Here is a 25,315-nt window from a genome sequence, read left to right on the forward strand (position 1 = left end):
CCCCTCACTGTATAACCCTGGTACACTGTGCGCCACTTTGCCTTGCTTTTGGGGGCTTGCTTTGCCTGCCGGATAGTACCGGGAAACACCTGCGGACACCAACCACCCAACGTACACTGTCAAAAGCCCATGCCCGAAACTTCCACTACAAACGTATATAGTCCGATGGTGGGTTATCATCGCAAACTCCCCGGAGATCGCATTGTTTTATGTTCAGCCACCTTTTCCCTCATACCCCGCTGGGCCCCTGGACCATGCGCCATCAGTGATGGACCCCTTTATCAATAATCTCCCCCGGTTTTGGCCAGTGTACTTTGGTATTCTGTTTTTAGGGATATCGGGGGCTGTTTCATTAGAGTGAAAGGGACTTTGGAAATTTTACTGAACGGAGAGACTTTGGGAAAGTTTTGGTGTTGTCGGGAGGAATCGCGGTAGGAAAAGTTATAAATATTAGTCGACGGTTTGGTGATTCTGGGGTGATGAGCATGGAAATAAATTTTAGGTAAATATAAGACCTCCAGGGGGTGATACGAGGGATGAAGGTTAGATTTTTGAGGAATTAGAATCCCAAGTCTAATTTTTTCAAAAAAAAACTTTATCTAAAAAGTAGATGAGTGTCAGTTTGTCCCACGTTTCAACCTTTGGAGGTCGAATTTTTATCGAAAGTTTCTTTCTGTCCGGGGTGCGGGGAACAGTGGAAATTCTGTGACTTAATTTTTTTCTAACGTTTTTCAAAGGATGAATGCATTAGGGACATGTGAAATATTTTGAAATATAAAATGACATTTCGGGTTGTCGTAGGTATTTTAGAAATAGTGGGTTGTCATCACGAGATCTTTGGAGATTACAGTGTTTGATGGTGAGGTAACTTTTTGCTGTACCAAGCTGGGCCCCTGGATCATGCGCCATCAGTGATGGACCCCTTTATCAATAATCCCCCAACGGTTTCATCCTGCTTGCTTTGGTATTCTGTTTTTCGGGGTATCGGGTTTTGTTTCATTAGGGTGAAAGGGATTTCGAATTTTTTGCACGAGGGACAAAGCTGTGGGAGGGATCCTCTTCATTTGGGTGAAATCGATGGTACTATTGGAAACTTTTGGAAATTCGATGAACAGCTTGAAATTGAATTTTCAGTATTTAATTTATTCATGTTATTTTATTCGAAATTGTCATAGCACTGGGTTATGCTGCTAAGCTATTGAAATATGCAAACGTCTTTCTAAGTATTTTAAAAATTATTAATATTTTGACGATAAAATTCTGTTCCATTGTCTCGACTCAGTAAATAATAATGAACCTCTGTTTGAGGTGAGGAAATCTATATTTCAAGCTTTCAGTGCTCTCTCACGAATGGCAGATTCACGTTTCCAATGCTTCAGTCAGATCTGAAGCTGAGAAATTATTCCCAAGTGGTGTTAAAAATTAACAATATCCGCGATTAAAGCAAAAACATTTTTAGCTCTGAAAAGACCCTTTCTCTCCGGGGATTAACGAATAACTGATGGCTACAAGGAATTTTCGCATAAGCTCTGGACTTAAAATTCTTGAATAATGAATCGAGATTTTAAAAGTTTGCATTGATCAAGATTCAGTTGTTTCATCATAAGTGTGAAGGGGATGATTCAATTATTCATCCGCCTTTGTTCAGTTTCAGTTGTGAAAGGCATTTGTGAATAGTGTTGAATGGTGAGTGGGCTGATATTGAAAAGCTTGGGGAAAATTTCCGGTGTGAAACACACACGGCGAGAGTTTTTAGTCCATTAGTTCTACCAGATATCATTGATTTTTCTTTCCATTATCAAAACCATTTTTTTACCATGTACTGAAAAATAGCATTGTGATGTTTTCGTCTGCCATTGTGACATTCTGCTTTTACTGGGATCATAAAACATGGGAGAGTTGCATGAATACATGATTCTCAACTTGAAAGGGGTGGACTGATAAAAATTGTTGAATGGATTTTTAAATTTACTGCAGAGAATTGCTGATAAGAGGTATTGACGATTTATTTTTTGAAAAATTGGGAATTTTCCTTTTCCAAATGAGCCGAGTGACTATTTTTTATTCTAAATATATTTCTAAGCAAATTCTCGGACTATTCTTTCAATAATACAGCGAAAAAAGAGTAAAATGTGGGGGAATGCACCTGGAAATTTTAAACTTTGGGATTGAATTTCACTAAAAAATTATTTTTAATTATTTTATCTCGTAAACCTTTAAATTTATTACTCGGAAAGTTTCAAGTCCTGTCTTCTCTCGCGTCATCATTTAAACGTTATCAATATTTCTCTCTACAATGGGGCTCTCACATCCACTCTCCTGAATAAAAATTCATAAAATAAAAGAGAATAACATCAATCCATCATCGGAACAGAATCAGTCCATTGTCTTCAACATTGAAGAATATAAAACCCAAGAGAATCCATGAAATCCCTAAAGAATTCACGGAGAATAAAAATCTGACCTAAGGTTATATTCCGAATCCCTTATTAAAGGTTGAAGGAATTGTTGAGGCGAAGCACAACAAAAGGACCCTCTCTCGGCTACCATCTCCACCAATATCAAAGAATTCCATCCTCACCATCATAAATACATTCGAGCCTTCAGGATATCCAAGTACCTTTCACAAGTTCGTACGGATCACGCTATGAATTTGGAGACTTTCCATTATCAGATTTACCCGTTAAATTGTGTGGAATTTTTATAAGGTATCACGGTCTTGTGAATAAATAATATAAATTCCCTACATCTGCAGAAACATTTTTTTACGATTTTTGTGGGACCAAAGTAAATTCCTAACTCTTAATAATTTCTATCTTCTTCATTACTTTATTAATGAATCTCGAAAAATAGTCTCTTAATCAACGTTTTTACGTTTTCTGATGGATTTTTTATGAAAAATGTCTTAATTTTCCATATTTTAATTTCAAAGTTAGTGAAAACTTTTCAAGTTTTTTACTTCATTTTCTGTGTTTCTTGCGATGAAATTCAAGGAAACAAACTTGCTAGACCCTTTACGCCTGAGGAAATTTACCAGGAAAAATCTTAACAGAATATTCTACATAAAAAACAATCTTTTGGCGTTCGGTTCTGGGAATTAAAGAAAAATTAAACTTTGGTAAAATGTCAAAGGAAAGTTCTAACGTTCAATTCCACAAGTGAAAAGTATTTTATTGGATGAAAAACTAGCCACCGCAGTTGAATATCGTTAACTGGATAAATCAGGTTCAATCGTTCCACCCAGAATTCAAAATACCCCAGTTTTCCACTCCACATCCCTCCCATCACAGCCAGGCCCCACTAATTCTTCCCATAACCCACATATTCCCCCGAATTCCGTAAAACCGCATGCAAATGTCGCTCCCCAAGAATTACAAATCACCCCAATGAAATTCGATTTGTCCGAGAAAATCACCGAAATGATTTCGCCCCCTCACATCAGTAATTTCCCGGAGAAAAAAAAACCCTCAAACACTAGTAACCACCGGACAGATGTTATCGATGAGGGATGCGTGGCACCCGATGAGGAATCGTTGCCCGGGATAAGCAGCGCTAGGAGGGTGAACGGGAAAAAAAATAATGACAACAAGTTCGGAGCTCGTGCGCAAAAAAAAAAGAAACAGAGATAGAGAAAAAATTGGTAGATGGCCGGTGGGTCATAAATTAAGGGCTGTACCTGGGCCCTCACAGAACAGCATCACGAGTGATGGATCAACCTCGGCAACCCCCTCCCTCGCCCCTTCTCTTTCTCTCGAATTAATCGCACCGATTTGTTTTCTCCCTCCTCTCCTGTGCTGCACTCTTTTAAAACATTTTTCATCTCTCTCTCCTTTATTTCACTTCCATTATAACAATTCCATTCCCTTACATACCCCGGGAGAATTCTGTTTCCGCTTCTGTTCGAAGCCAGAAACGGGGTAAAAAAAAATTCCACCACTCGTTGATTTCAAAAAGCGTGAAACTCTTGACACGCTTGCGACTCTTCGAACCCACACAAAAAACGGAAGAGCGCTGAGGGTGAGGGGGTTGGAACGATGAAGAGGAGTGTATGTGCCTGCGGGAGGATGAAAAAAAAAGGGGTGGCTGAAGAAAAAAGAAAGAAATATAGACTATAGAGAGATCGTTTTGTCTTTTTTCCTTCTTTCGAGGGCTTTTTTCTTCATTTTTTTTTTCGTCGTGCTGAGGCTTCGAAAGTCTCTCATTTCTCTCATCCCCCTCCCACCCACCCCCTGTTTTTATCTTTTTTTTTCACTCGACGGCATGATTCAACATTCCACCATTGCGAATCCCTGTACTACTCTCGCGCCCGGTTTAACAACCGATCCATAACGATCCGTTGAGCGTTAACCTCACGTTGAGCGAGTGATTCTCATCCATCTGTTTCTGTTGTGTACCTCTCCCCCTTTGTAAACGCAACATCTGAAAAGCCTCCTGGTGATAGCTGGAGAGACCTGAGTGTTAGTAGCACTGTGCCAGGACGGGGGGTGGACTGACGAGGGAGGAGGGTGAAGGAGTCGGAGTCGAGTGGGTGGGGAGAGGGATTATTGCCGGGTGAATTGAATACGCCCAGTGGATTTAGTACGAGTTGAGTCAGACGGTTCTCATTGTCACCCGGGGGGCACCTGTGTCGCCTCTTCGAATCAGCATCAAATGTACTCATTAATTAATTTGCGATAACGGAAGCCTTTCTCCAGGGAATATTCGTTTTAATTACGGAAGTTTATGGATTGAATTGGAAATTTTATTGTTGAGGGAGCGATAATCTTTTTTATGGAAATTATCCTGAGGACATTTTTTTTAGAGGGTTGAGGGAGGAAGGTCGGGTATTGTGGTCTCTTTGAAGGAAGTGGGACGTTTTATTCGGGATAAAAGTGTGCGGGGATAAAAGTCGGTATTAGAAATTCTCAGGGGTTATTTTACCGACATTTAGCGAACTTCTGCATTTATTGGAATTCAAATATTGCAATCCTGTCAAATATAAAATTCGTGAGAGAGAATGGTTTTTCAGAAAATTTTCATTTCTATATTCTCCGGATTTTCCACGAGTGGAAAATAATTTTTTAAAAGTGGCACAAGGAACCAAACGCTTCAAAAGAGGCCCCTAAAAGGTCCGTTAATTAATAAGTAGACACTCAAATTTCCTTGTGGCGCATTTTTTTATTTAATTAGGAGGCAATGCGTTTTATTAATTTCGTTGAGAGGCTTTAATTATTACAGTCCGTTTTTTTTGTTTCCTTGTTAATAATTTTAAGAATGAATTCCCTTTTCAAAGTTTTTTATGCAGTTCTTTTCCACTGGAATTTTGTAGCTTCATTAGTTGTTGTCGAGAGAAGAATATTCATTCTTAGTATTCAAGTTTTGTTTCGTTAGTCTCGCGGGACGCGAGGGTAGGTGAATGGCGTAGGAATTTCAAATGGCTGCATTAATTAAGGACTGATAACTACGATATTACTGATGCATGCAGGGATTACTGAGGGCATCGATCAGTGTTATTAATTTAGGTAAAAGGTTTCATTATCCTCAATTTATACATTTCTACATTTATATCAAAATTACGGGATCAAAAGAGCGCAGGATTATTTGTCGGATGTTGTTGGAAAGCTCGGAAAATGGCAGATTCCAAATATGGAGTGAAAAAAAAACCCTTTCCGCTTCATTAATATCAGAAATATCAATAACTTTTTTTCTCTCGATATTGGAACTCGATTCCTCGTTTTATACTGCAAAGAGAACGAGCGATCGACTGTCGAGAAAGAGAATAATTAAATTTCCCGTTGATGAACTCTCTTATTGAATATTTAGAGGAATACAATTCGGGAGAAAACTGAAACAGAAGTGATGAGCTGCTGAATGGTTTCCTATAAAGTTTCAGTGCTCATTAATACATCAATAATGAATTAACTAATGTTCATGGGAATAAGGAAGGGAAAAATATTTATTCTACACATTCTGAGAGTCGTTTACTCCACATTCAATTGAGGTAATATAATTTATTTATTCCATAAACGAAAATTAAATAAATATAGAAGACTTAATTACCTTTTCACGTCACCATCGTATAATGAATTAAATAATTATAAACATCAGAATATATTCTTCCATAGATAAATCTTTGTGACACTTAACCAAAATAATTTCTTCTTCACTCAAATGTCGAATTTTGCAATTTATTAAATAATTAGAAAGTCATACAATTACTCTAGAACCCCTAGTTTCCTGCAATACCCATTTGTCATGAATTCTGGATGATCTTCATTCACTCATTCCCTCTAATCGTAGAATGGTGAACAGCAGAATGAGGAAGTTAGCAAAATCCACTTGAAGCATATTTTAATGAAGTCTGAATGATAACGCAGGAAGAAGGGAGAAGTGAGCAGGATGTAATTAGATAAGAAGCCCTCTTAATTAATTTAACACAATGTCCGATGTTTAGACTGGGGTTTGTACAATGTAGTTGGTCTGCTGGATGGTTGAATCGCTGAAAGTACGAGGGGAGGAGGTTCTGTATCACTGTTGATGCCTGTGGAGAGGGGAAGGCAAAGGGTTATAGGGAGACCTCGTGTATGGTCAACACTGGCGACGGGCCGTTGCGCTTTGTATAATCGGGAGTATTTGCTTGCGAGTTGCCCGCACGTTACCCTGTTTGTAGAGCCTCAGGCACCAATTTCCTTTCAATTTTATACTGGCCTTCTCCAGGTCGAGATCTGACTGCTCCAAAGCTGATCGTATCTGGAAATAAAATCAATTGAATGACTCGATATTTTGTTGGCGAAAAGGGGATGGGAAAATGGTTGACAAGTAACCAAATGGAATAGTCTTTTCAGGTCACAAACAGGCGGTTGTCGACTTTCAATTGGACAATTTTCCTTTAATTTTATGTCAAACTTTATGGAGACCAAAGGGTTTCAGTCATTGAATTTAGATGGTAAATTTGAGGGAGATAATCTGAATTTAGATCATCGGGGAGGAGAATTTATTTGACAACATTTATTGTAAAGAAATCCCTTATAATTTTATTAAAAAAATAATTAAATACTAAGCGTCACATACATTGAATTTGGAGGACAAATTTGATTAGAAAATAAGGCTAATAATTGACCCTGAGTCTCTTATGAAAAATAATGAAGAATAATGAACTTCTGATAAATAAACAATAGCCGATAGGATGCTCCTTTTTCACACACAAGAATGAACACCTGAATTAAAATCACTGGTGAGGGAAATTCATTCATCGATTTACACTCAAAGAAAACCCCCCTCTTTTAATTTTATGTCAAACTTAATTAAGAACGAAGCGTTTCAGTAATTGAATTTAGATGATAAGCCGAAGAGGAAATAAGATAAAAGGTGAGTAAAACTGAGTTGAAAAAAAAAATGCTCACTCTATTTTCCAGCTCATTGGGCAAGAAGGAAAAGACAGCGAGGTCTCGCTTCACCACGTCCCTCTTAAAATCCATCCCAAGTAGAATCGTGATTCTGCATTCCCTTTCGCTTGTAAACGAATTCACGGCATCCAGGGCGCGATTTAAATTCAAGAATTCCTGACGAGCAAGGAAGAGAAATAAAATGAAAAATAAAAAAGGGTGAGCAAAACGAAAACAGATGAAATTGAAGTTAGGGGGAATATCAGTGGGTTGAATTGGAGTTTAAATTTAGTGAAAAATTCGTGGAATTTTATAGTATTTTTAAACAACCTCGACGAGAATAGGAAATCCGGGTATTGGTATTCCATTTACGTATTTCAAATCTTTTATGAGTAGATCCTCGAGCGATAGGGAGCTGATGTCAGTTTTTGCATCAAGTATTGATGAGTGAATTTCATCACGAGTTGTCGTCGCTTTTTGCCGGTTCAGTGACTCCAATTTTTCCATTATTTCAATATCGAGGGGCGTTGCACGACCCGCCTCGGCTGAGAAATTACATGTGTCTACAAGGATCGGACCTATTCGCAGAAGGAAGAACATTAAAAAATCATTTTAGAGCTCGTTGAGGGATTATTTTTATTCGCTGAAGAGCTCGGAGGAGATTGTACATTCTGAGTGCTGTCGTTGAAATTCGTAGAAATAAAAATGATTGAATTAAAAATTTGAGAATTTATTTAAGAACATCAAAGAATTTTAATCTCTTATACGGGACAGCCTTTTAAATAAACCCAGTTTACGGGGCCTTTTGCAATTATTTAATCTGTGACAGGCTTAATTTATATCTCCATTTTCAAGCTTAAAAGTATTTTTTTTTATGAAATTTTTTTACAAACATTGTAATGAAACAATAACAAAATAAAATACTGTTTGATCTCACAAGTTTCCGAATAAGTTTAAAAAAAAATTCTCATTCAGATTTTTTTGTTTTTGTTTCATGTGAAAATCATGACCTCAAATTTTCCCCTCACCAAGGGTGTATCCCCGATTTCTCGTGGCTTATAATAAATGAGGATAGAGAAGGGACGAAATTGCTAGTCCAAATTGATTGATTGTCATGTTCTCCTCGTGTCTATTTTACCTTGCAATAAATTCGAGATTTGGGAATCGAGAATGTCCGATTTTTCCTGAAATATTCTCCTAGCAACGAGTGTCGCACAACTGCCGACCTTTTCCAAATTAATATCTCTGCCTGTCCACAACCAATTCGGGTCTTGGGGTCTGTGATCGATTACTTGGACCACTGAGTCTGCCAATGACGCGTTGTGCTCGTTCAGCGTATGATGATCCACCAGGCAGAGTTCCAATTTTTTCTCGTTCGACAAATTCTTTAGCTCTATTTCATCTCTAAACAATTATTTTTCTATTTTTAGGTCTAAACGCACACAATGGATAGGATAGTTGAAACCAACTATTGATTTTTATTTTTTACAATGACTGACCTAAAGCTCAAATGTTCCAGTTGAATGCCGTGATGCCGTAAGTGAAAAACTACTTCGGTTTTAATTTTAAATTCTCGTTTAGGAATATTCAGCAGTGGTATCACTCCAACGTTCTTTGTATCTGCTTTTTCAAGCATAGAGTAGTGGAATAATCCGAGGACCAGAGAGCTAACGGCCGAGTCTAAATCGCAGCTTTCGTTTCCAAGAATCACTCGAATTTTTTCATATTTTTCCAGATTTTTCTGTAAATAAAAAAAAAATCCGCACCAGGAATCGTTCACTGCTCGAACGACTCGTTTTATTCATCTCGATTCTATTTGATTTTGTGAAACGTTCCTCCTGTTTTCTATGATAAATAATGTAGAGGGAGAAAGTGGAGAAAATTTTGCTTTCTTCATTCCTTTTATTCATTAAGACTCAAATGCATAAAAAATACAAATAAATAATTAAATAATATTCAATTAATTTGGAAATTCATGAAATTGGTTGAACAGTAATTTTATTCAAATTAGCCTCCCAATCGATACCCAAAAATAAATATATTTTAAGTGTTATAAGAGCACTTTCCCACTTGTCATAAATTTTCTATCATTTTACGTATCATCTTCCTGCTCCGGGGAATTCTGTCTTGGAATTCACTTCCAATAACCGAAATCTCGTTTATTCCCTGCACTTTCGTAATTCAAATACTCCCGCTTCGATTCCCCTGCGCACGCACTGTCAAATGCCGCTGGGACTGCGCAGTGATCCCTTTTATTTTATTTTCACTCCGACAATCCAAAATACAAGTGCAATTGACAGGCGAAAAACACCGGGATGAAGAGTCTCCCAAGTTTTCCGTCGAAATGTCACAAAATGTCAGAGTGATATTCAAAGTTCACTCACCAGTGTGTGCCTCGATGTGACGAGAAAATCCTCCATGATAGCTCAGGCGTCTGCTGTCCGGGTTTGACAGATCTTTGAGGTTAGAGAGCCCTTATTATTATTTCACGCACAGTAACACTCGTCCGAGGGAGTAAAAAAAAATCTAAAAAACGAAGGGAGAATATTTTTACGGAGGAGTTACAACCACTGGACTCTCCCCTTCTTTTGACTTGTCTCGTCGTGTGGTGGAGTTAACGTGGGTGGGATTAACGACCGATTCAGTGGTCCACAGAGCCCGTGAGGCGTCTAACTAACGTGTGTGGTACAAACTCACGAAGAAAAATGAGAGAAAAAAAAAACGGTACTCGATAGATCAATGGCGCAAGAGTTGAAGTGTTTCTGCTGGCAGTAACGACGAAAAAAAAAAAAAAAGTGCATCTCAAGATTATTTTCCCCCTCGGCTTTTTGTTTTCCCCTTGAACAATGTGATAGCCAGCGAAGAGGATCATTCTCCCTTTGATAAAAGTGATGATTGAAAAAAGAATTCCGGTGAACAGCTGGGGAACACGAGAATAGCAACCGATCCCCCGTGTATTAATTGAAAATCGTTAAGTAAGTCTCTCGCCTCCGTAATTACTCATTAACGCGTGCGACGTAAGAAAAATTCTCATCGTGATGCCCTTAATCCCCTCTGTCTTGAGTTATTATCATAATATCATTGGGAATTGCTAAATTTTTTACAATTGGAGGTTATGAATTGTTTATTTTGTAATTAATATCTCTTTACTTTGGTTGGGATAATGACGGTGATGTTGTTTTCAGGGTAATGATGATTAATTTTGTGGGATGTAGGTAAAACTGAGGATGAGGTTTAATAAACAGGAATTAATGACACTGGCTACACAGCCGTCGCAAAAGTTTGACAAGGAGGGTACATTGTGCATACGTGAACGTCAGGAGGGATTCTTTCGTAGGACAGAGAGTGAGTCCCTCATTAATTTCATAATTATACGTTAATTGATACGTTAAAATTGGGACTAATGAATAGAGAGCGTTGGCTCAGAACGTTAGATTCACTGGAAATGTCGCATGTTTTATTTTTTCATTTTTCATTCATGATGAGAATAATTTTCAGAGTAGAGTGATATTTACTGTTTTGGTTTACATGATTGATCGTGACAATGTGACATTTTTTTGCTGAATTATTCTATATTTAACGTGTATTCGCATTACTCTTTTAATAGATTTATACAACATGCGAGATCATTTATATCTATTTGTCTGTGTTCCCTGTAGTATCAATCATCTGATTGATTTGTTTCACACTGAGGGAAAAATTACTGTTGGGTGTGATTTATCTGGTGTGCGTGAGGACTATTCAGTCGAGGGAAGATGTTTAGTTGTGAGAAATTAAGGTATTCGAGGGAAGGATTTGAAATTTATGAATATTTGAAGTATTCGTAAAATTTTCATTGAAAAACCTGGGTAGAAATCCTCTGGAGATTTTAGTAGTTTTTCCTCACTTGTCATCAATATTTTGGCAGCTTTCTCCTACGATTTTTCAATAGATATTTGATGAAGAGGGGCCAAGGGGCTTTAATTGTTCATATCTTTACATGAGGATTTATTCCTCGGGATTTTTTTCTACCAAAAAACTGCTGGGACTCCAAAATTCCATTATTGTCACCGAAATTCTAATTCAATCAATACTACACTGTATTGTTACTAGAATTTCAATGAAATTTCTGTAGAATATTCTAGCAGATGCTTTACATCTTCTCTTGAACTTCTTTATCCCGATCATCCTATGTGACGGAGCTCTATATGATAATACCTCCCATGGAATATATTGACGACAAAGGAATATTACTTTAACAAAAAAAATTGATTTTCCAAGAAGCTTTTGAATTCCCCTCATAACTCGATTCTTCTGGAATAAAAATCAAGTTTTTTCTTTTAATTCATCAACGAAGCCGTAAAACTATTTAAGTCGACTTAGCTCTTAGCCAAGTTTTCAAGGAATACCTCGAAATCTCAGGGAGATAACAAAATTTTCGTCATAACCCTTTTAATAGAACGAATCGAAAGCTATAAAATTTTTATGACTAAAATTTTTCTATTTATCTTAATTTCCAAGACATTGAGAGCTAATGGCCAAAATCTATATGAAAAATTTTATCGTTTCCCTATTGAAATATCAGAAGAAAATAAAATTCTTCCAGTCATGATAAATGGACCGCATGAGATCTCCTGATTCTGACGGATTTATTCGAAAGATATATTGATTTCGCGCTGGAAAACTCGTTCCTGCGAAAATAATTCATTTTGCTGGACGTTTCGTTTATTGTTGGGCACATGTAATATATATTTTTGCATCGACATAAGTTTTTCCCTCAGTGTGTGAACTGTGATCCGCTTGAATTCGATATTATATTTTTTCAGCCCCATGATCAATTATATTAGTACTATTTACAGGCATGACTCGATATAGAAGCTATGAGTGTCTGCCGAGAATCATTAAAACCCCCTAATTTCCATAAACCTGTCAAATGCACACATGCATCGTCGTGTGTAACATCGGGAGATAAAACAACTACAGATAATGCATGAAACATGATTTAATCGCCTACTAACTGCAATAAACAGAAACTCCAGGAGAATTCGACACTTCTTAATGAAACAAGGTACGGGAGGTGGGGTAGAACGGACACACTTTTTTTTAAACTGGTGTACTGGCGACAGTGAGCACTATGGAATGTTCTTCTCGGACTATTGACTGACTAGAGAAAACAAATGCGTGTCTGATAATTATGTAATTATTTTGAGAGGGAATGAATAATTTGTGGCTCAGAAAACGTTTAAAAAATACTTGTGAACATTAAAAAATTGAATGTAATTATTCTTTCACTTTTCCTTGTGTTACTTATGATTTTGTTTTATTAGAAGGTCTCATTTATCATCCTATCAATTCACAAATCGCCAACGATCTCATTCATCTACACATGTCTGTTGAAACATGAAAAAATATAAAACTTAAACATAACATCATTTCACCTCATGTGTCTGTCTTATCCCACCCTCCCCTATTTAATTTTTAAACTTAAAGCAAGGGTATCCCAGAATTTTCTAGAAAGCTCGGTGGTTTAAATTTTTCTGAAAAAAAACTAACAGACAGAATAAAGTGACGCATCTCAGCAACTCTGATTAAATACTCCACATGGTATTCATTTTAATGTGGATAATTCCCTGAAAGGTCGGCGAATTTTTTATTTTACTCTCATCGCAACAGCTCAAATCCGGGCAGCTGTCAAAAGCATGGAAACGTAAGTCCTGGCTACACTCAATTTCTTTTCCCTGTACTCGTATTTTTTTTTTCGAGTCATAGAATTCGTATACAGCGAACCTACAGCTCCGCTACACTCGTCGCTCCCATTTATTTTATTAATTTTCTGGCATAAATCTCTTGATATATGATAAATTTCCAATATATCGACTCAATTGATTATTTATATAGTCCATAAACCATTCAGTTATGTTACTTATTTTTTTTATCTAGCATTATCCATTACCGTCTGAGAACAGTTCCACAGAAAATTCTGAGATAACTTTATCTATAACAAATTGTGTAATATTTTTACTCTACAAATGAAAATAAAATGCCTTATTTTATTAGGAAGCATCGAATAGTTGAGATCACTCGACAACTCACGATAAAAAAAGGAAAAGCAGTTTTAAACAGTGACATGGTGTAAACTAAATAAATCATTGTACATTGTCTCCTTATCTATTGTAAATACAAGGGTGTGGAGTTTATTTATTGTTGAATTAATCCACAAATCAGTACCTCGAACGTAAATTTCCAGGTACGGGTAAAAAAGTTGAGCGCAAAAGACAAAAAGGAAAAACCGAAAAGACTCTACGACAACTCAGTTGTGTCACAGCCGGCACAAGCAAAGGTATCACGAGTGCATTTTACCCATTACAAAAACAAAACAAAATTATCGATAGGAGGGAAAAAAATATGTGAAGAATATTGGCCCTCGAATTGTAATGTTTATAATTGACTACACACGTTCACATGTTTTTTCACATCACAAAATACGGTTTTGAAATTTAAATTGTCCATAATGCGATTCTGTGTGATTAATTTTATGTTCCTTTTATTTTTTACTTTATTACACTCGTTTTATTCATGTGAAAAAATTAATTAGTGAAAAAAATACGAAGTGGCAATCTCAGCTTCCACATCTAGTGCTTATAATTAATAAAATGAGCAAACTTGTCAATATTCAAAATGAGTGAATATCAATATTCTCTCCAAATAACGTCTATTTAATTTGCTTTATTTGACGCAATTTATTTATATTTCACAAATAAAATGCAAACAGATTTTTTCATAATAAAACGAGAGTAACTATTGATTTATTGAAAAGGCCGAGAAATATTGGTCCACAGAGTTATTATTTATAATCACCTACACACATTCACTGTGTTTTTTACAATTTTACAATATGAAACACAATTTCGAATTTCGTATTAATTCATGCAAATATAAACACATAAAAACTGAACGAAAATTCCTTGTGATTTTCGAAATTTTATTTCAAACGAATAAATTTTACCTGATTAATTTTAACGCTCCAAATACGCATGCAACAGCGTATATCCATCGGATTTTCTCATCACATTAGTCGTTTGAAATGAAATAAAATGGAATTTTTTATCTCCACAATTTTTCATTAATTTTTTTCTCTCTCACGCAAGACGGCCACATCAACTAACCATCACGTCTATCACGTAATTAGCTAACATCATCAATTAACAATTCTCATAAAAAATGCAACTGAAATAAAAAAAAAAAAAAGAAGAGAAATCTGGTAGTTGGCTCAGTGTAAAATGCACAGGTGTCCGAAAGCTTTTCAAATATACATCACTTGATGAATTTGAAATGATAAAAACTAGAATATTCATCTGCCTACACCGAAAATCCATTTCGGCATTACGCTTTAATCGTTAATTAGTTAAAAAAATCTCGCATGCGACTGTGTAGAGTAATGTTTACTTGCATGCCGTGTGTTTTTGGTCGATTGACGTAGCATTGCAAGCATATACATAATATAAATAATATCAGCGAATCGTTGAACGATTTTGCAATGGTATTGAGCAAAACCAGACCTCTGCGCTCTGAACAAATAAATTTAATTGGCGAGGGATGATATGAAATGCGACACAACATCGAGGAAAAAAAAATAAAGATTTCTTTGCTTCCGCAGTAAGCCTGGAGCGTTGGTGCAGATTACGGGGAAATCTCTTGTTCTATTTCAAATCAAAGGAACAATGGTCCGAACCAATGGGCGTAATTATCCTGGAGCAGTGTAATTTCCGGGTTGAACAGCCTACTAATCAGATTCCCTATGGATTTAGCATAGGTAAGGCTGTTATCCGCATTAAACAAGTACATTTACTCGTAATGGACTCCCAAAATTAAGGACCACTGGTATTTCCGGTGGGGTTCTGCCCAAATTACTGGAGCTTTCATTCGTCACCTATAATTTCAAGGATTATTCTTCTGACGAATTATAAATCTATCATATCAATAACCTATCGATAAATTATATTTTTTACCAAGAAAACCATTTAATAATTATTTAATCATTTGAGGAAAAATTCAAGTCATATCTGAAATAAAATATTTATTCTAGAATAATAAGTAAACAAGAAATTTTAGTCCGAATAAACGAGCCTCTCAAAAGTTTTAGCAAAACCCCAATTCAATGGATCTCACAACCTCCCCATAAAGTCAAACAATTCCCCTTCCAGTATTCGATGGAGGTTTGTATCAACAACTGGGCGCAAGTTCCTCCGACGAGCGAGACAGTTGGCTGCAAGCCCTCCAGTTGGCAAGTTACGAATGCATGAGAAACCAATTGCTAGCCCTTCGTGAAAGAATAGAAGCATCCAGTGGCCACAAGAATGGCACAGACATCCAAATGTTGCGCCTCCAACGTGGCATAGTGATAGACCCAGCCGAAGTGCCAATATGCGAAGTCTCCCTGTCCTGTGATAATCTCTTATGCGACGGTCATGGACGGCCCCCAAATCCCGTCCTCGAGATCGACGTTCAGGCATCAAAATCCCGAACATGGATAAAATACGCGAGAACGGAGGTGATCGAAAGAAGTAGTAATCCAGGCTTCCTGACAACTGTAAGCTTCCGAGGGAGTGATGGCTTAAGTACCGACACAAGGGTCCGAATAACAGCTTACGACGTACGTGAAAGAGTTTCCCAGACAGCGACGCCCATAGGAAGTGCAGTGGTCACCTTCTGCGCTGTTCAAGACACCCCGAGACTGAGGATCCCCCTGAAAAGCCCAAAATCGACTACAGTTGGCTTCCTGACGATAAACGTTTGGAGTCTGGAAGCAGACGACAAAGGTAACAGTACGGAGAGTACCCCATCGAGAAACCCTTCTTCCACCAATCAGATGTTCTGTCACAGGAGGTCCCAGTCCCTCCCACCAAGACTGGGAACCAAGATGAAGCTCCCTCATCAGGGGCAGTTGAAGCTCCTGTTCGCCAACACTCACGTCCAGACCTACAGGTTCCACTCGGGCCTGGGGGGTGACATATGCGTTCACGAAATAATGGCTGAGAGCAAATTGTGCTTCCAGTTCCCCCAGCATCTACTCGGGATATGGATTCAGGAGGAGAAGGAACTCCTGCAGGAAGTCGCCGGGATGGGGGAGCTACGTGAGCCTTGGCACACTAAGCAAGTGGAACTGCTGGATCGACATCTCCATCTGCTTCATCTGTACTCCCAAGCGAAGGAGAATCTCTCGGGTTTCAAGGGCAGTTACTTCAAACGATCATCGAGAAGGAATGACAGAACACTGGAGTTTGCACCGTTGAACTTACATCTCCAAAGGATGTGGGTTCACAACGACACCCTGAACAAATGTGGTTTTTACGATCTTATTAGTGTCGGGGCATTCACAGCGCATTCCCATAAAAGTAAGAATGGTGGATTGATCAGACTGGTGCAGGCGCTGAAGGAGTCTCCAACGAGGTACAATCAGCTGTACCAAGGCACCTCCAAGATCACAATGGCCCACGATGCAATACAAGCCATAAAGCAACTCCGGAGAGACGTCGTCGAGGCCATGAGATCCCTGATAAAATTAGCAAAGGAGAAGCAAACAAGTGGAATGCTCCCCATCTGCGAGGACATGATATCAAAAACGAGAATACTTCTCAGCCTCTGGGATCCGGGTCTCGTCGAGGAAGCCCTGACATTCCTCGAGGAACACAAAGTGTCAAAACCACCCGAGGAAACTAAAAATCCAAACGACGAAAGTATGTCCTTGAATTTCCAGTCCAATCAGTCCCTCTCGCCTTTCAAACGAATAACCCAACAACTGAACTTCGATCTCAAGAGTCCGGACTTTGACGATTTGATAACACCGGACACTCCGGAGTGCATACAGGACATGTGGACAAATGAATCGGCGAGGACGAAGTACTCGGTGAAAAAGTCTGAGAACAATTCCAATGATACTGTTGAAGAGAACTTTGTCATATTTCCCGATGTCGAGGACGACTTGAAGGAATCAAAGGAGGGGAGAAAGTTTGATAAAGACCAGGAGGATCCTGATGACAATAATAACGAGGACGATGAAAAGGAGGACGACCTGCGGGGAGAGATTGACCTCAGCAAGAGATTCCTCGATACCCAGAAAATGTGCAATTCTCCATCAGCAAATTACTACAAACCAACGGACGAACCCGAGCCCTGGGATCTCACTCAACTGAACATCGAAGCCAGTGTAATGTGCCTAGTATCGAAAGTTAAGTTTCTCTGTGGTAGGTGTAGCAGTCCTGCGGTTCGGTTGAGAAATAAAAATGGTGTTGCTAGAGCACAAACTTTGAGAGGTCTCGCTGATCGTGGGAATGTGGTTACCATTCAACCGAAGAATGATGTTAAGAATGATGAGTCTTGCAAGTTATTGGATAATGGCAATGGAAAGGGGAGCGAGGGGGAGACGGGATTCGCGAAGGCTAAGGAGGTCTGCCAGGCGGTGGACAGTATGACGAGGGTCATTAAGAGTAATTCCTCGGGGAGGAACAAGTTCACTGAGGGCTTGGACTTTGCGTCGATTGTTGATTGGACCAGTGAGCTCAGGCCCAGTATGAAGAAGCTCAGACAGGCTATGGATGGGCTCTTGAAGACTGCGAGACTTACACATTCCGTGTTTCGAGTCCAGGAGGACGCCAAGATTGCGCAGAGGTCGTGCAATGTCAGGTATAGGAGAGATGTCTGCTTCAGTCAGGCTCTGACTGCTCTGGTCACTGGATTAATGGCGAAATTGTGGTGCCAGAGGCCTGATCCACTCTTTCTACTCATTCTGACGACTCTGGGGCCACTCGCCTCCTTCGAGGGTCTTCTTAGTTACTATGGGGAAGAGATTGACATGTGGGGGGACATGGCTGTTGCTGTGGAAGACATGCTCACTGTTACCTTCACATTGACCAGGTGTGGGTTGTCTCATTCTGGGCTTGATAAGGACGACTCGCAGATCCCTGTGCCCAGGGTTGTCGGCTCCAGAACTGCATTGACAGTTATACTTCCGGTTCCTGATGGAATCTACTCGCTATTGCCACTAGCACCTAGTTCTAGGCAGACTATTTCATTTAATGTTACTCCGGTATTTTTTAATGTGGGAATTAATGAGTTGGCGTCATTGGCGGAGAGCTTGGGGACTACAAAACCACAGGAGAAGAGTAATATGGATAATTTTGAGAGACTGAATGAGTATTACTTGAGGTTTAAGAAGCTTAATCTACCCACGGAGAATAGTGCCACGAGGTGTAAGTATTTTTTTTGTTATCTGGGTGTTTTCATTGTTTTTTGCGACTGAAAATATGGTGGAAGGGAGGAGAATTGTAAGTATTTCATTGACAGCATTATTTGGCAAACAAATTCAGAGTAATATATTCAATGAACCAAATTGAAAACATCAGTGACATTAAATTATTAAAATTTATATTATGATCATTCTAGTAACTGGAGGCCGATCGAATGTGAATCAAAGCCTCGGTGATATGGTGATGAATCTAAAGGCCAGCGTACAGGCGAAAATATCCAAAAACACTGATATCCTGCAGCTGTCCTCCCAAATATGCAGGCGCATGAAGGGGCTGAGGTTTACCAGCTGCAAAAGTGCCAAAGACCGTACAGGAATGTCGATTACAATCGAGCAAGTTAATATTCTTGCCACTGAATATCATTTATCGGAGCATGAATTCATCAGAGCGTTAGACTGTATGCGCAGGTATTTATGCACGGAATAGATCGAATATGTGGTGGTAAATTTTTTTATTCAGTCTGAATTTGAAGATATTTTTCCAAAGTTTAAAATGAGCCTCGATTCATTCGAATAGCTTCATTTGATCGGGATGTATCGACGATGGAAGACGTTGACGTTTGGGTATAAAAATTAATCGACATTTTTTTTCAGCGAGGGCTGCAGACGGGAGAATACGCTGAAGAACACGGGTATAAAAAAATACGCTTTCAACAGTCTACAAATTTTGACTCTACCAAAATTGTACAGACCACCAACAGGTACCTACGGATCGGCACAAACTTAAATTTCTACGAATTTATAAATTATTCTAAATGAATAGTCTAATGCAAATTAGGAACTTAACGAAGTTTTTAACTGCTAAAGTTTAATCGGACTAATAAGTCAATAATGATTGATTAAATCAACTTCCATATGAAGAACTATTCCTCACACAAATAATAGAACACAAATAAATAACCAGAGTGATGACTTTGGTTTAGTGCCATTAATCTTTATCGAAATATGTGATTTTAAATAATGTAAATAGGACAATGTAACAATTACGGAAAGGGTAACGTTAGTTCATAAATACCTCACTCTCTTTTATTATCGCAAATGTAAAATCCTCGGGTTATTTGTAGCATTACGTTATTCGACGAGACAATCCGTTGATAAATGCGGATTAAAAATGTTATACGTTGATGTGTAGAGAACAAATATATAGAAAAACAAATTATTGTTTCGAATAAATAAACGGTTGATGCGTCCTAGACGCATTCATTATTGAAAATTACAGATGAATTCATTTATTTCTAATTCCTCAGCATCGCAATTGTTTTTTTCGAACTATCCAGAGGAAAAATAGTTTTTCATAAACAGAAAATGAACGGTTCATTGTTTATAAATCAATGGCTCCCTTGATTCGTACTTCAGAGCCCTCAATATTCATTTCACCCCTCGAATCACCGAAACTATCTACCAAAACTTCCATTTCCTACCCGTGGCCAAAAAAAATCCGTTCAAACCCTTCTCCCATATAATTTACTATCCAAATACCAATTAAATGCAATTTGATGCTAATGATCTACCAATCAAACATTCTCCCCAAACGAAAAAAAACACGAATCGCTGACCAGCTGGCGTCTGGTGTTATACCTATGATATTTATTATCTCATCCTTGGGTCTCAAAAACTTGACCAAAAGATGAAAGGGGGGAGGTGTAGGGTACGGATTTCATCTCGAGGCGTGTGTTGACCGGCTGTGGCAGGAGAGAAAGAGATGACTATGAGCTGGCGCGTGGCCCTCAAGCCCCTGGAAAATTTTTCAGCCGCCACGCGCCACGTGAACCCTCAGGGCTCATCAAAGGACCCGTGCAGCTGGCCTTTTTCAGTGCCAACATCAACAAATTCACATTCAGCAATAAACCCTTTGAGCTGGAATGTCGATTTGCCAGCACCAATGGAAAATTATTCGTGGATGAAAATTTTTTGAATTCTCATTCTCTTGAGGCACAAGAATTTTGATAATAAAATGTGAAATGAGTTTATATATAGGATCCCAGTATTCACGGGTATATTGGGAGGGGGTGGGGGCCCATGGGCCTTATACCTGATGGGCGCACGGTGCGTTCATGCGGCGAACACCTGCCTCGCGCCCAACCGACAGGCTCTTGTATATGTACCCCCGTCCCTTTGTCCATTCGATGATATAAGCACCTGGACTCACCAGGGAATTGCTTCAGTTAAGCTTCAAAGTTCATTCAGTGTGGACCTATTCTCTCAAATTTTGATTCCACAAATAACTTTGGCTCGAGTATTGCGTTGTGAAGATATCGTTAGCCTCGATAGGGGCAGCTCAGTTGCATTGTAATAACGAAATCCAAAAACAAACTAAAGATGTGTCTGAAGTGGTTGGTGTTGATGATGTTAGCAAGTGCTCTTGGAGATAGAGAGGTTGATCTCGCGGATACTGTGAAGCTACTTCGTGAACAAGTGAATGCACTTATTAATCGTCGACAAGAGGATTACAATGCACTTGAGGAGAGTCTGAAAATTGCAATGGAGAAGAATACCGAGTTGACGGTTCTGCGGAATGAAGTTAAACTTCTGAGGTGAGGGCTCATTAATTCTTTAATATCCTGACTTACCGGTGTGATAATTAATTGATGGTAATTTTATTAATTTGCTCTTGATGAAACTTTGATATTAAACTCTGGCATTGTTATCCAATCAACGGGATGATATACTTTCGGAGTGAAGTTCGTGGTGAAATGAAATGTGACGATTGTATTTTCATAAATTACAGGAAGGAAGTGGCTTTGCTGCACGGCGGAAGCGGCAACGAGGCGAAGAACGAACGCCTGAGGGTCAAATGGTTGGGTAGCGCTGTTACAGAGTTGAAGAATGAGTTGGCTGAGGTATTGAGGGCGAGAAATGCCAGTGAGGAGCTTGCGGAGAGGGCTAGGATGAAGAGTGAAATTGCACTGCTGAGGGGCGATGTTGCACAAGTTGGAAGGGGTGTAAGGGATCTTGGGGGAAGACTAACGAGGATTGAAGCTTCTCTTGGGACTATACGAGTGGATATCATTGCGATTAAGGAGAGGGCTGGACAAGTTACCAGGACTTGCGCTGATATAGCTAGTCAGGTGACTATTTCTCTTCGTTAAGAAAGTGAATTAAGAATTTTTCCACTTGCCTGCCAGCACTTCTGGGCAATTAAAATAAATTGTTTTCCCTGGGTTTTCACGTATTTGTATCAATTTCAACGCCGGGACATTTCACAATTCTTATTCTGAAAGTATTTTACTAAATTGACGAGAAAGAAGTTATTAATTTCCCCGAGAAGATGAAATGAGAGAAAGTTTCGAAAGCCAAAAATTAATTTTACGGATTTTTGAGCCTCGAAGGGCCACATAATCATATGAGCAAAATTTCGTAATATTGATCAGACTCTCTTTATTAACATTGAAGAGTAGATGAAATAAAAAATAAACATTAGGGGATTGTTGAGAGCTTAAGCCACGACTAAATTTTTTAAAATATTTTCTCTGGGTATGAGCACAACAAAATCATATCAATGAGTTTTTCTTAATTCTGGTCAATCTCGTGAACGTCTCAGGAGTATGTGCACACCCCCACATTCCCTGCCAATCGAATCAACCCCTACCTCGTCTCTCACTGCCTCCAGCATACCGAAGAGAAGCCAGTCAATAATAAAGAGAAATTTTGCCTCGTCGATTAAAAAAAAAACTATATTCGTCTTACGGATGCATAATGTCCCCGTCCCCTATTTACATGTTTCGTTCATGCACCTGCGGGTCTCGTCCCCCGTAGCAGGCGGCTATCGTGTTGGAGGCAGCCGGCCGTTAATTTCAGTTTCTCGTTTTGGTGGCCAGCAGCTGCCGCAAAGTTGGCCAATCCCCACTTCTTTTTTGTCCGCCTCCACTGCGTTCCATTCTCAATGGCAGGTGGCACATTGCCTCTTCCCCCCTTTTTACCTTCACCTTTTTCCACCCCTGTCCCCCCAATCCACCACTCCCCACGTCTCCCTCGGTATTGAAGTTGAATTAAACCTGGAGAACAGACGCAGGGGTGGCGTGTGTTACCTCACACGAGCCGCCAGGCAAAAATTTCCTCCCTTTTCCCCCCTCCCCCACGCCCATTTCCTCATCCATCTCATTCTCCCTCATCATCAATGCACTCACCACCTGGTACCTCTTTATTTTCTGTGTTTTATACCTGCCCCGGAACGTCGTTAAACCCGGGCTTAAGTACCTCTTAGTTCCAGTATTTCTCCAAAAAAAACCCTGCCCTCATCATCGTCAGAATGATTTCATCAATTTAATCGACGTATTTTTTTTTTCCTCCAGCTGAGCACGGTTCAAATTGAGATGAAGTCATTGAAGTACGAGCCCCAGGACACTAGAGCCCATCACCTATCGCGTAACGAGATAATCGAGGACACAGATGAGAGTGACTACAAGCGCGATCATCACAAATCGTCACGTCCAGCTTTCTCGAGGTCCTTGATACTGCGAAAAATCGCTGAGAGATTGAATCGACTGGAGAACAAGATCTCGATAGTCTCCCAAAAACGAGGGATGATCGAGAAACGGGTGGTATATGAGAGCTCGGAGATTCTTCTGGAATCCCAGAGAAAGCTGAGGGAGGACTTGTTGACAAAACTGTTGAACGTCACCGAACGCGTAATTTCCATGGAAAAACACCTGGCGGGCTCGGATCGCCTCACCTTGGCATCCCTGGCGACTGTGCAGGAGAAAATTGACGAAAATCAGGCCGAGCTGAAGAGGAACATATCGAGAATTGACGTCAATGCTGCGAGGAAAAATGCGGAGATATCTTTGACACGAGAGGACCTTGGAAATCTTCGGAGAACAGTTCAAGCTCTGAGTGTAAGTGCATCCAAACTACAGGAGAAGAGTGACGCCCAGCAGGAGACCATAGCGAACCTTGGGAAGAGGATCGATGACATCACAGCACTCGATACAGCTGTTGCTAAAGCCGAGAACATCACTCAGAAGCTGGAAAATATTGAGAGTGAGTACAGAATGATGGTGGACACACTTCCTGGAAATTGCGACGCAAGGGACGGCTTGACACTGCTGGGAAATGGTCAGGAAGGGCCTCTGCTGGTGTCCTGTCATGCGGGTTGGATCATGGTGGCCAGGAGAATGGACGGAATGGTCGATTTCGACAGGAGTTGGAGCGAATATGCGACTGGTTTTGGATCACCTCTCAATGAATTTTGGGTGGGGAATGAGAACCTTCACCGGCTGACTCGAGATAATTGCACGAAACTGAGGATCGAGCTGACGGATATCTCTGGTACCAAGTGGATGGCTGAGTATAATCACTTTGTCGTCCTCTCCGAGGAGACAGGCTATGAATTGCAGCTCGGCGGCTACTCTGGCAACGCCAGTGATGCATTCTCTTATCAGAATAATATGAAATTCAGTGCTAAGGATAGGGATATGGACATCAGCTCGTCTGATTGTGCTGCTAATTATCATGGGGGATGGTGGTTCAGTCATTGTCAGCAGGCTAATCTCAATGCCAAATACTCGCTTGGAATGACTTGGTATCAAGCTGACATCAATGAATGGATGGCTGTTACTGCCGCCACAATGGCGATAAAAAGGAAGGACCATTGCGGTGAAAAGAGTTAAATTTTTTATACAAATTGAGGTGCCAGGGGACATTGCGAAGCCAAAGATTTCTAGGTGAATTTAATAAGCACAAATTACTGCTGAACATGTAAATACTTTGTACATTAGAATCTGAATATGTGGATTAGTGGAAAATAAATAATTTTTTTTATTATTTATGCTTAATCTGTTTAATTTCGCTCTTTCTTGTCATCTTGAAGAACTCGTGATGATGACGTCGAAGATGCATAAGCTGAATATTTGGAAAATTCATCTAAAATTCTTGAGATCATTCCATCGCACGTCTGGGTAATTGAAAATCTAATCTCCAACTTTCCTGACCGTAAACATCCTACGCCTGGTGCCAACAAACTTCTTGTTAGGCTCGGGGATATTACCATAATCCTCTGCCCTTTCACTATTCCCTCGCGACGACCGAATGCCTCGATCCTCGACTCACGTCGTCACTCGATTCAAAATGTTCAGGCCATTCACATCATAGTGAGAAGACAAGAGTTAAATAAATCTTAAATAAATCTACCAGCAAAAAATTATTTATTTGTCAAAAGATGAGCGAACATGTGTCACTACAGGTGACACATTCCACCGAAACAACGAATTTCCATTACTCAACTGGGGATAATTCAATTTATTTGAAAATCTCAATCTTTACGGGTTCTATTTATCGCATCCGGTGCATCACATCCCGGAACCGACAGCCGCTACCTTTGAATTACGGAGCATGAAGTCAGAGATAACCGCAAGGACGAAGTCCACTGCTAGAGAACGTACACATTCATTGAAACATTGATATCCGAAGGAAATTGTAGGTTTAAGAAAGAGGTCTGAAATTATCGATAAAAAATGGAAGAAAAACGTGAGAAAACAATTCCACGATTCATAAATCAGGAATGAAATTGAATAAAAGAAAATTCAAACGAACGTTTATAAAAAACCTGTCTATTCTCCATGTTTAATTTTTTTTTATTAAAAATTAAATATGGATCTTCTTGAATATTTCAACGAGTGGGAAAACAATAAGTGACCAATTAAAAGTCAGTAATCTCTGATCAATTGCG

The 25,315-nt window shown here is 39.3% G+C and overlaps 3 protein-coding genes across 14 annotated transcripts in view; 2 read left to right on the forward strand and 1 right to left on the reverse strand.

The window, feature by feature from the left end:
- The window catches only part of LOC135167317 (uncharacterized protein), a 73,519-nt gene extending 53,655 nt beyond the window's left edge, over positions 1-19,864 (forward strand). The window contains exons 1-8 of one of the 11 annotated variants that reach the window (XM_064130404.1): positions 10,569-10,709; positions 12,203-12,411; positions 13,401-13,516; positions 13,591-13,683; positions 15,001-15,156; positions 15,548-18,592; positions 18,786-19,056; positions 19,243-19,864. In XM_064130404.1, coding sequence (XP_063986474.1) covers positions 15,078-15,156; positions 15,548-18,592; positions 18,786-19,056; positions 19,243-19,375 — 3,528 coding nt within the window. In that variant the 5' untranslated portion in view covers positions 10,569-10,709; positions 12,203-12,411; positions 13,401-13,516; positions 13,591-13,683; positions 15,001-15,077 and the 3' untranslated portion in view covers positions 19,376-19,864. Of the gene's footprint in view, positions 1-9,446; positions 9,828-10,201; positions 10,477-10,549; positions 10,710-12,190; positions 12,412-13,400; positions 13,517-13,590; positions 13,684-15,000; positions 15,157-15,547; positions 18,593-18,785; positions 19,057-19,242 lie in introns of those variants that run through there. The other 10 variants (XM_064130395.1, XM_064130397.1, XM_064130393.1 and 7 more) reach the window with 10 other exon arrangements.
- On the reverse strand, positions 5,976-9,889 carry LOC135167358 (exopolyphosphatase PRUNE1). Of its 2 annotated transcripts, none has more exons than XM_064130475.1 (6): positions 9,749-9,889; positions 8,864-9,105; positions 8,503-8,768; positions 7,695-7,942; positions 7,383-7,541; positions 5,976-6,729 (listed from the first exon to the last, which is right to left on the reverse strand). In XM_064130475.1, the coding sequence occupies exons 1-6, from the start codon at positions 9,782-9,784 to the stop codon at positions 6,568-6,570; spliced, it is 1,113 nt and encodes a 370-aa protein (XP_063986545.1). In that variant the 5' UTR covers positions 9,785-9,889; the 3' UTR covers positions 5,976-6,567. The 2 variants fall into 2 exon arrangements, with proteins under 2 accessions (XP_063986545.1, XP_063986546.1); XM_064130476.1 differs by having other exon boundaries at positions 8,864-9,143; positions 9,749-9,885.
- A 153-nt stretch (positions 19,865-20,017) lies between the features above and the next one.
- LOC135167335 (protein scabrous-like) lies at positions 20,018-24,411 on the forward strand. Its single transcript, XM_064130440.1, has 3 exons — positions 20,018-21,182; positions 21,377-21,716; positions 22,941-24,411. Exons 1-3 carry the CDS (start codon positions 20,968-20,970, stop codon positions 24,255-24,257), a joined length of 1,872 nt encoding a protein of 623 aa, XP_063986510.1. The 5' UTR covers positions 20,018-20,967; the 3' UTR covers positions 24,258-24,411.
- The last annotated feature ends 904 nt before the right edge of the window (positions 24,412-25,315 follow it).

Source organism: Diachasmimorpha longicaudata, chromosome 11, assembly GCF_034640455.1.
Source record: "Diachasmimorpha longicaudata isolate KC_UGA_2023 chromosome 11, iyDiaLong2, whole genome shotgun sequence".
Lineage (NCBI taxonomy): Eukaryota > Metazoa > Arthropoda > Insecta > Hymenoptera > Braconidae > Diachasmimorpha > Diachasmimorpha longicaudata.

Excerpts from the sequence above, each read along its gene's own strand:
- LOC135167358 (XM_064130475.1), bottom strand. The coding sequence starts at position 9,784 with ATGGAGGATTTTCTCGTCACATCGAGGCACACACTG. Across the intron at positions 7,943-8,502 it reads AATCTCGAATTTATTGCAAG|GTCCGATCCTTGTAGACACA; the intron begins GTAAAATAGACA and ends TTCTGCGAATAG. Across the intron at positions 6,730-7,382 it reads CCAATGAGCTGGAAAATAGA|ATACGATCAGCTTTGGAGCA; the intron begins GTGAGCATTTTT and ends TTTTATTTCCAG.
- LOC135167335 (XM_064130440.1), top strand. The coding sequence starts at position 20,968 with ATGTGTCTGAAGTGGTTGGTGTTGATGATGTTAGCAAGTGCTCTTGGA. Across the intron at positions 21,183-21,376 it reads AATGAAGTTAAACTTCTGAG|GAAGGAAGTGGCTTTGCTGC; the intron begins GTGAGGGCTCAT and ends CATAAATTACAG. Across the intron at positions 21,717-22,940 it reads GCGCTGATATAGCTAGTCAG|CTGAGCACGGTTCAAATTGA; the intron begins GTGACTATTTCT and ends TTTTTCCTCCAG.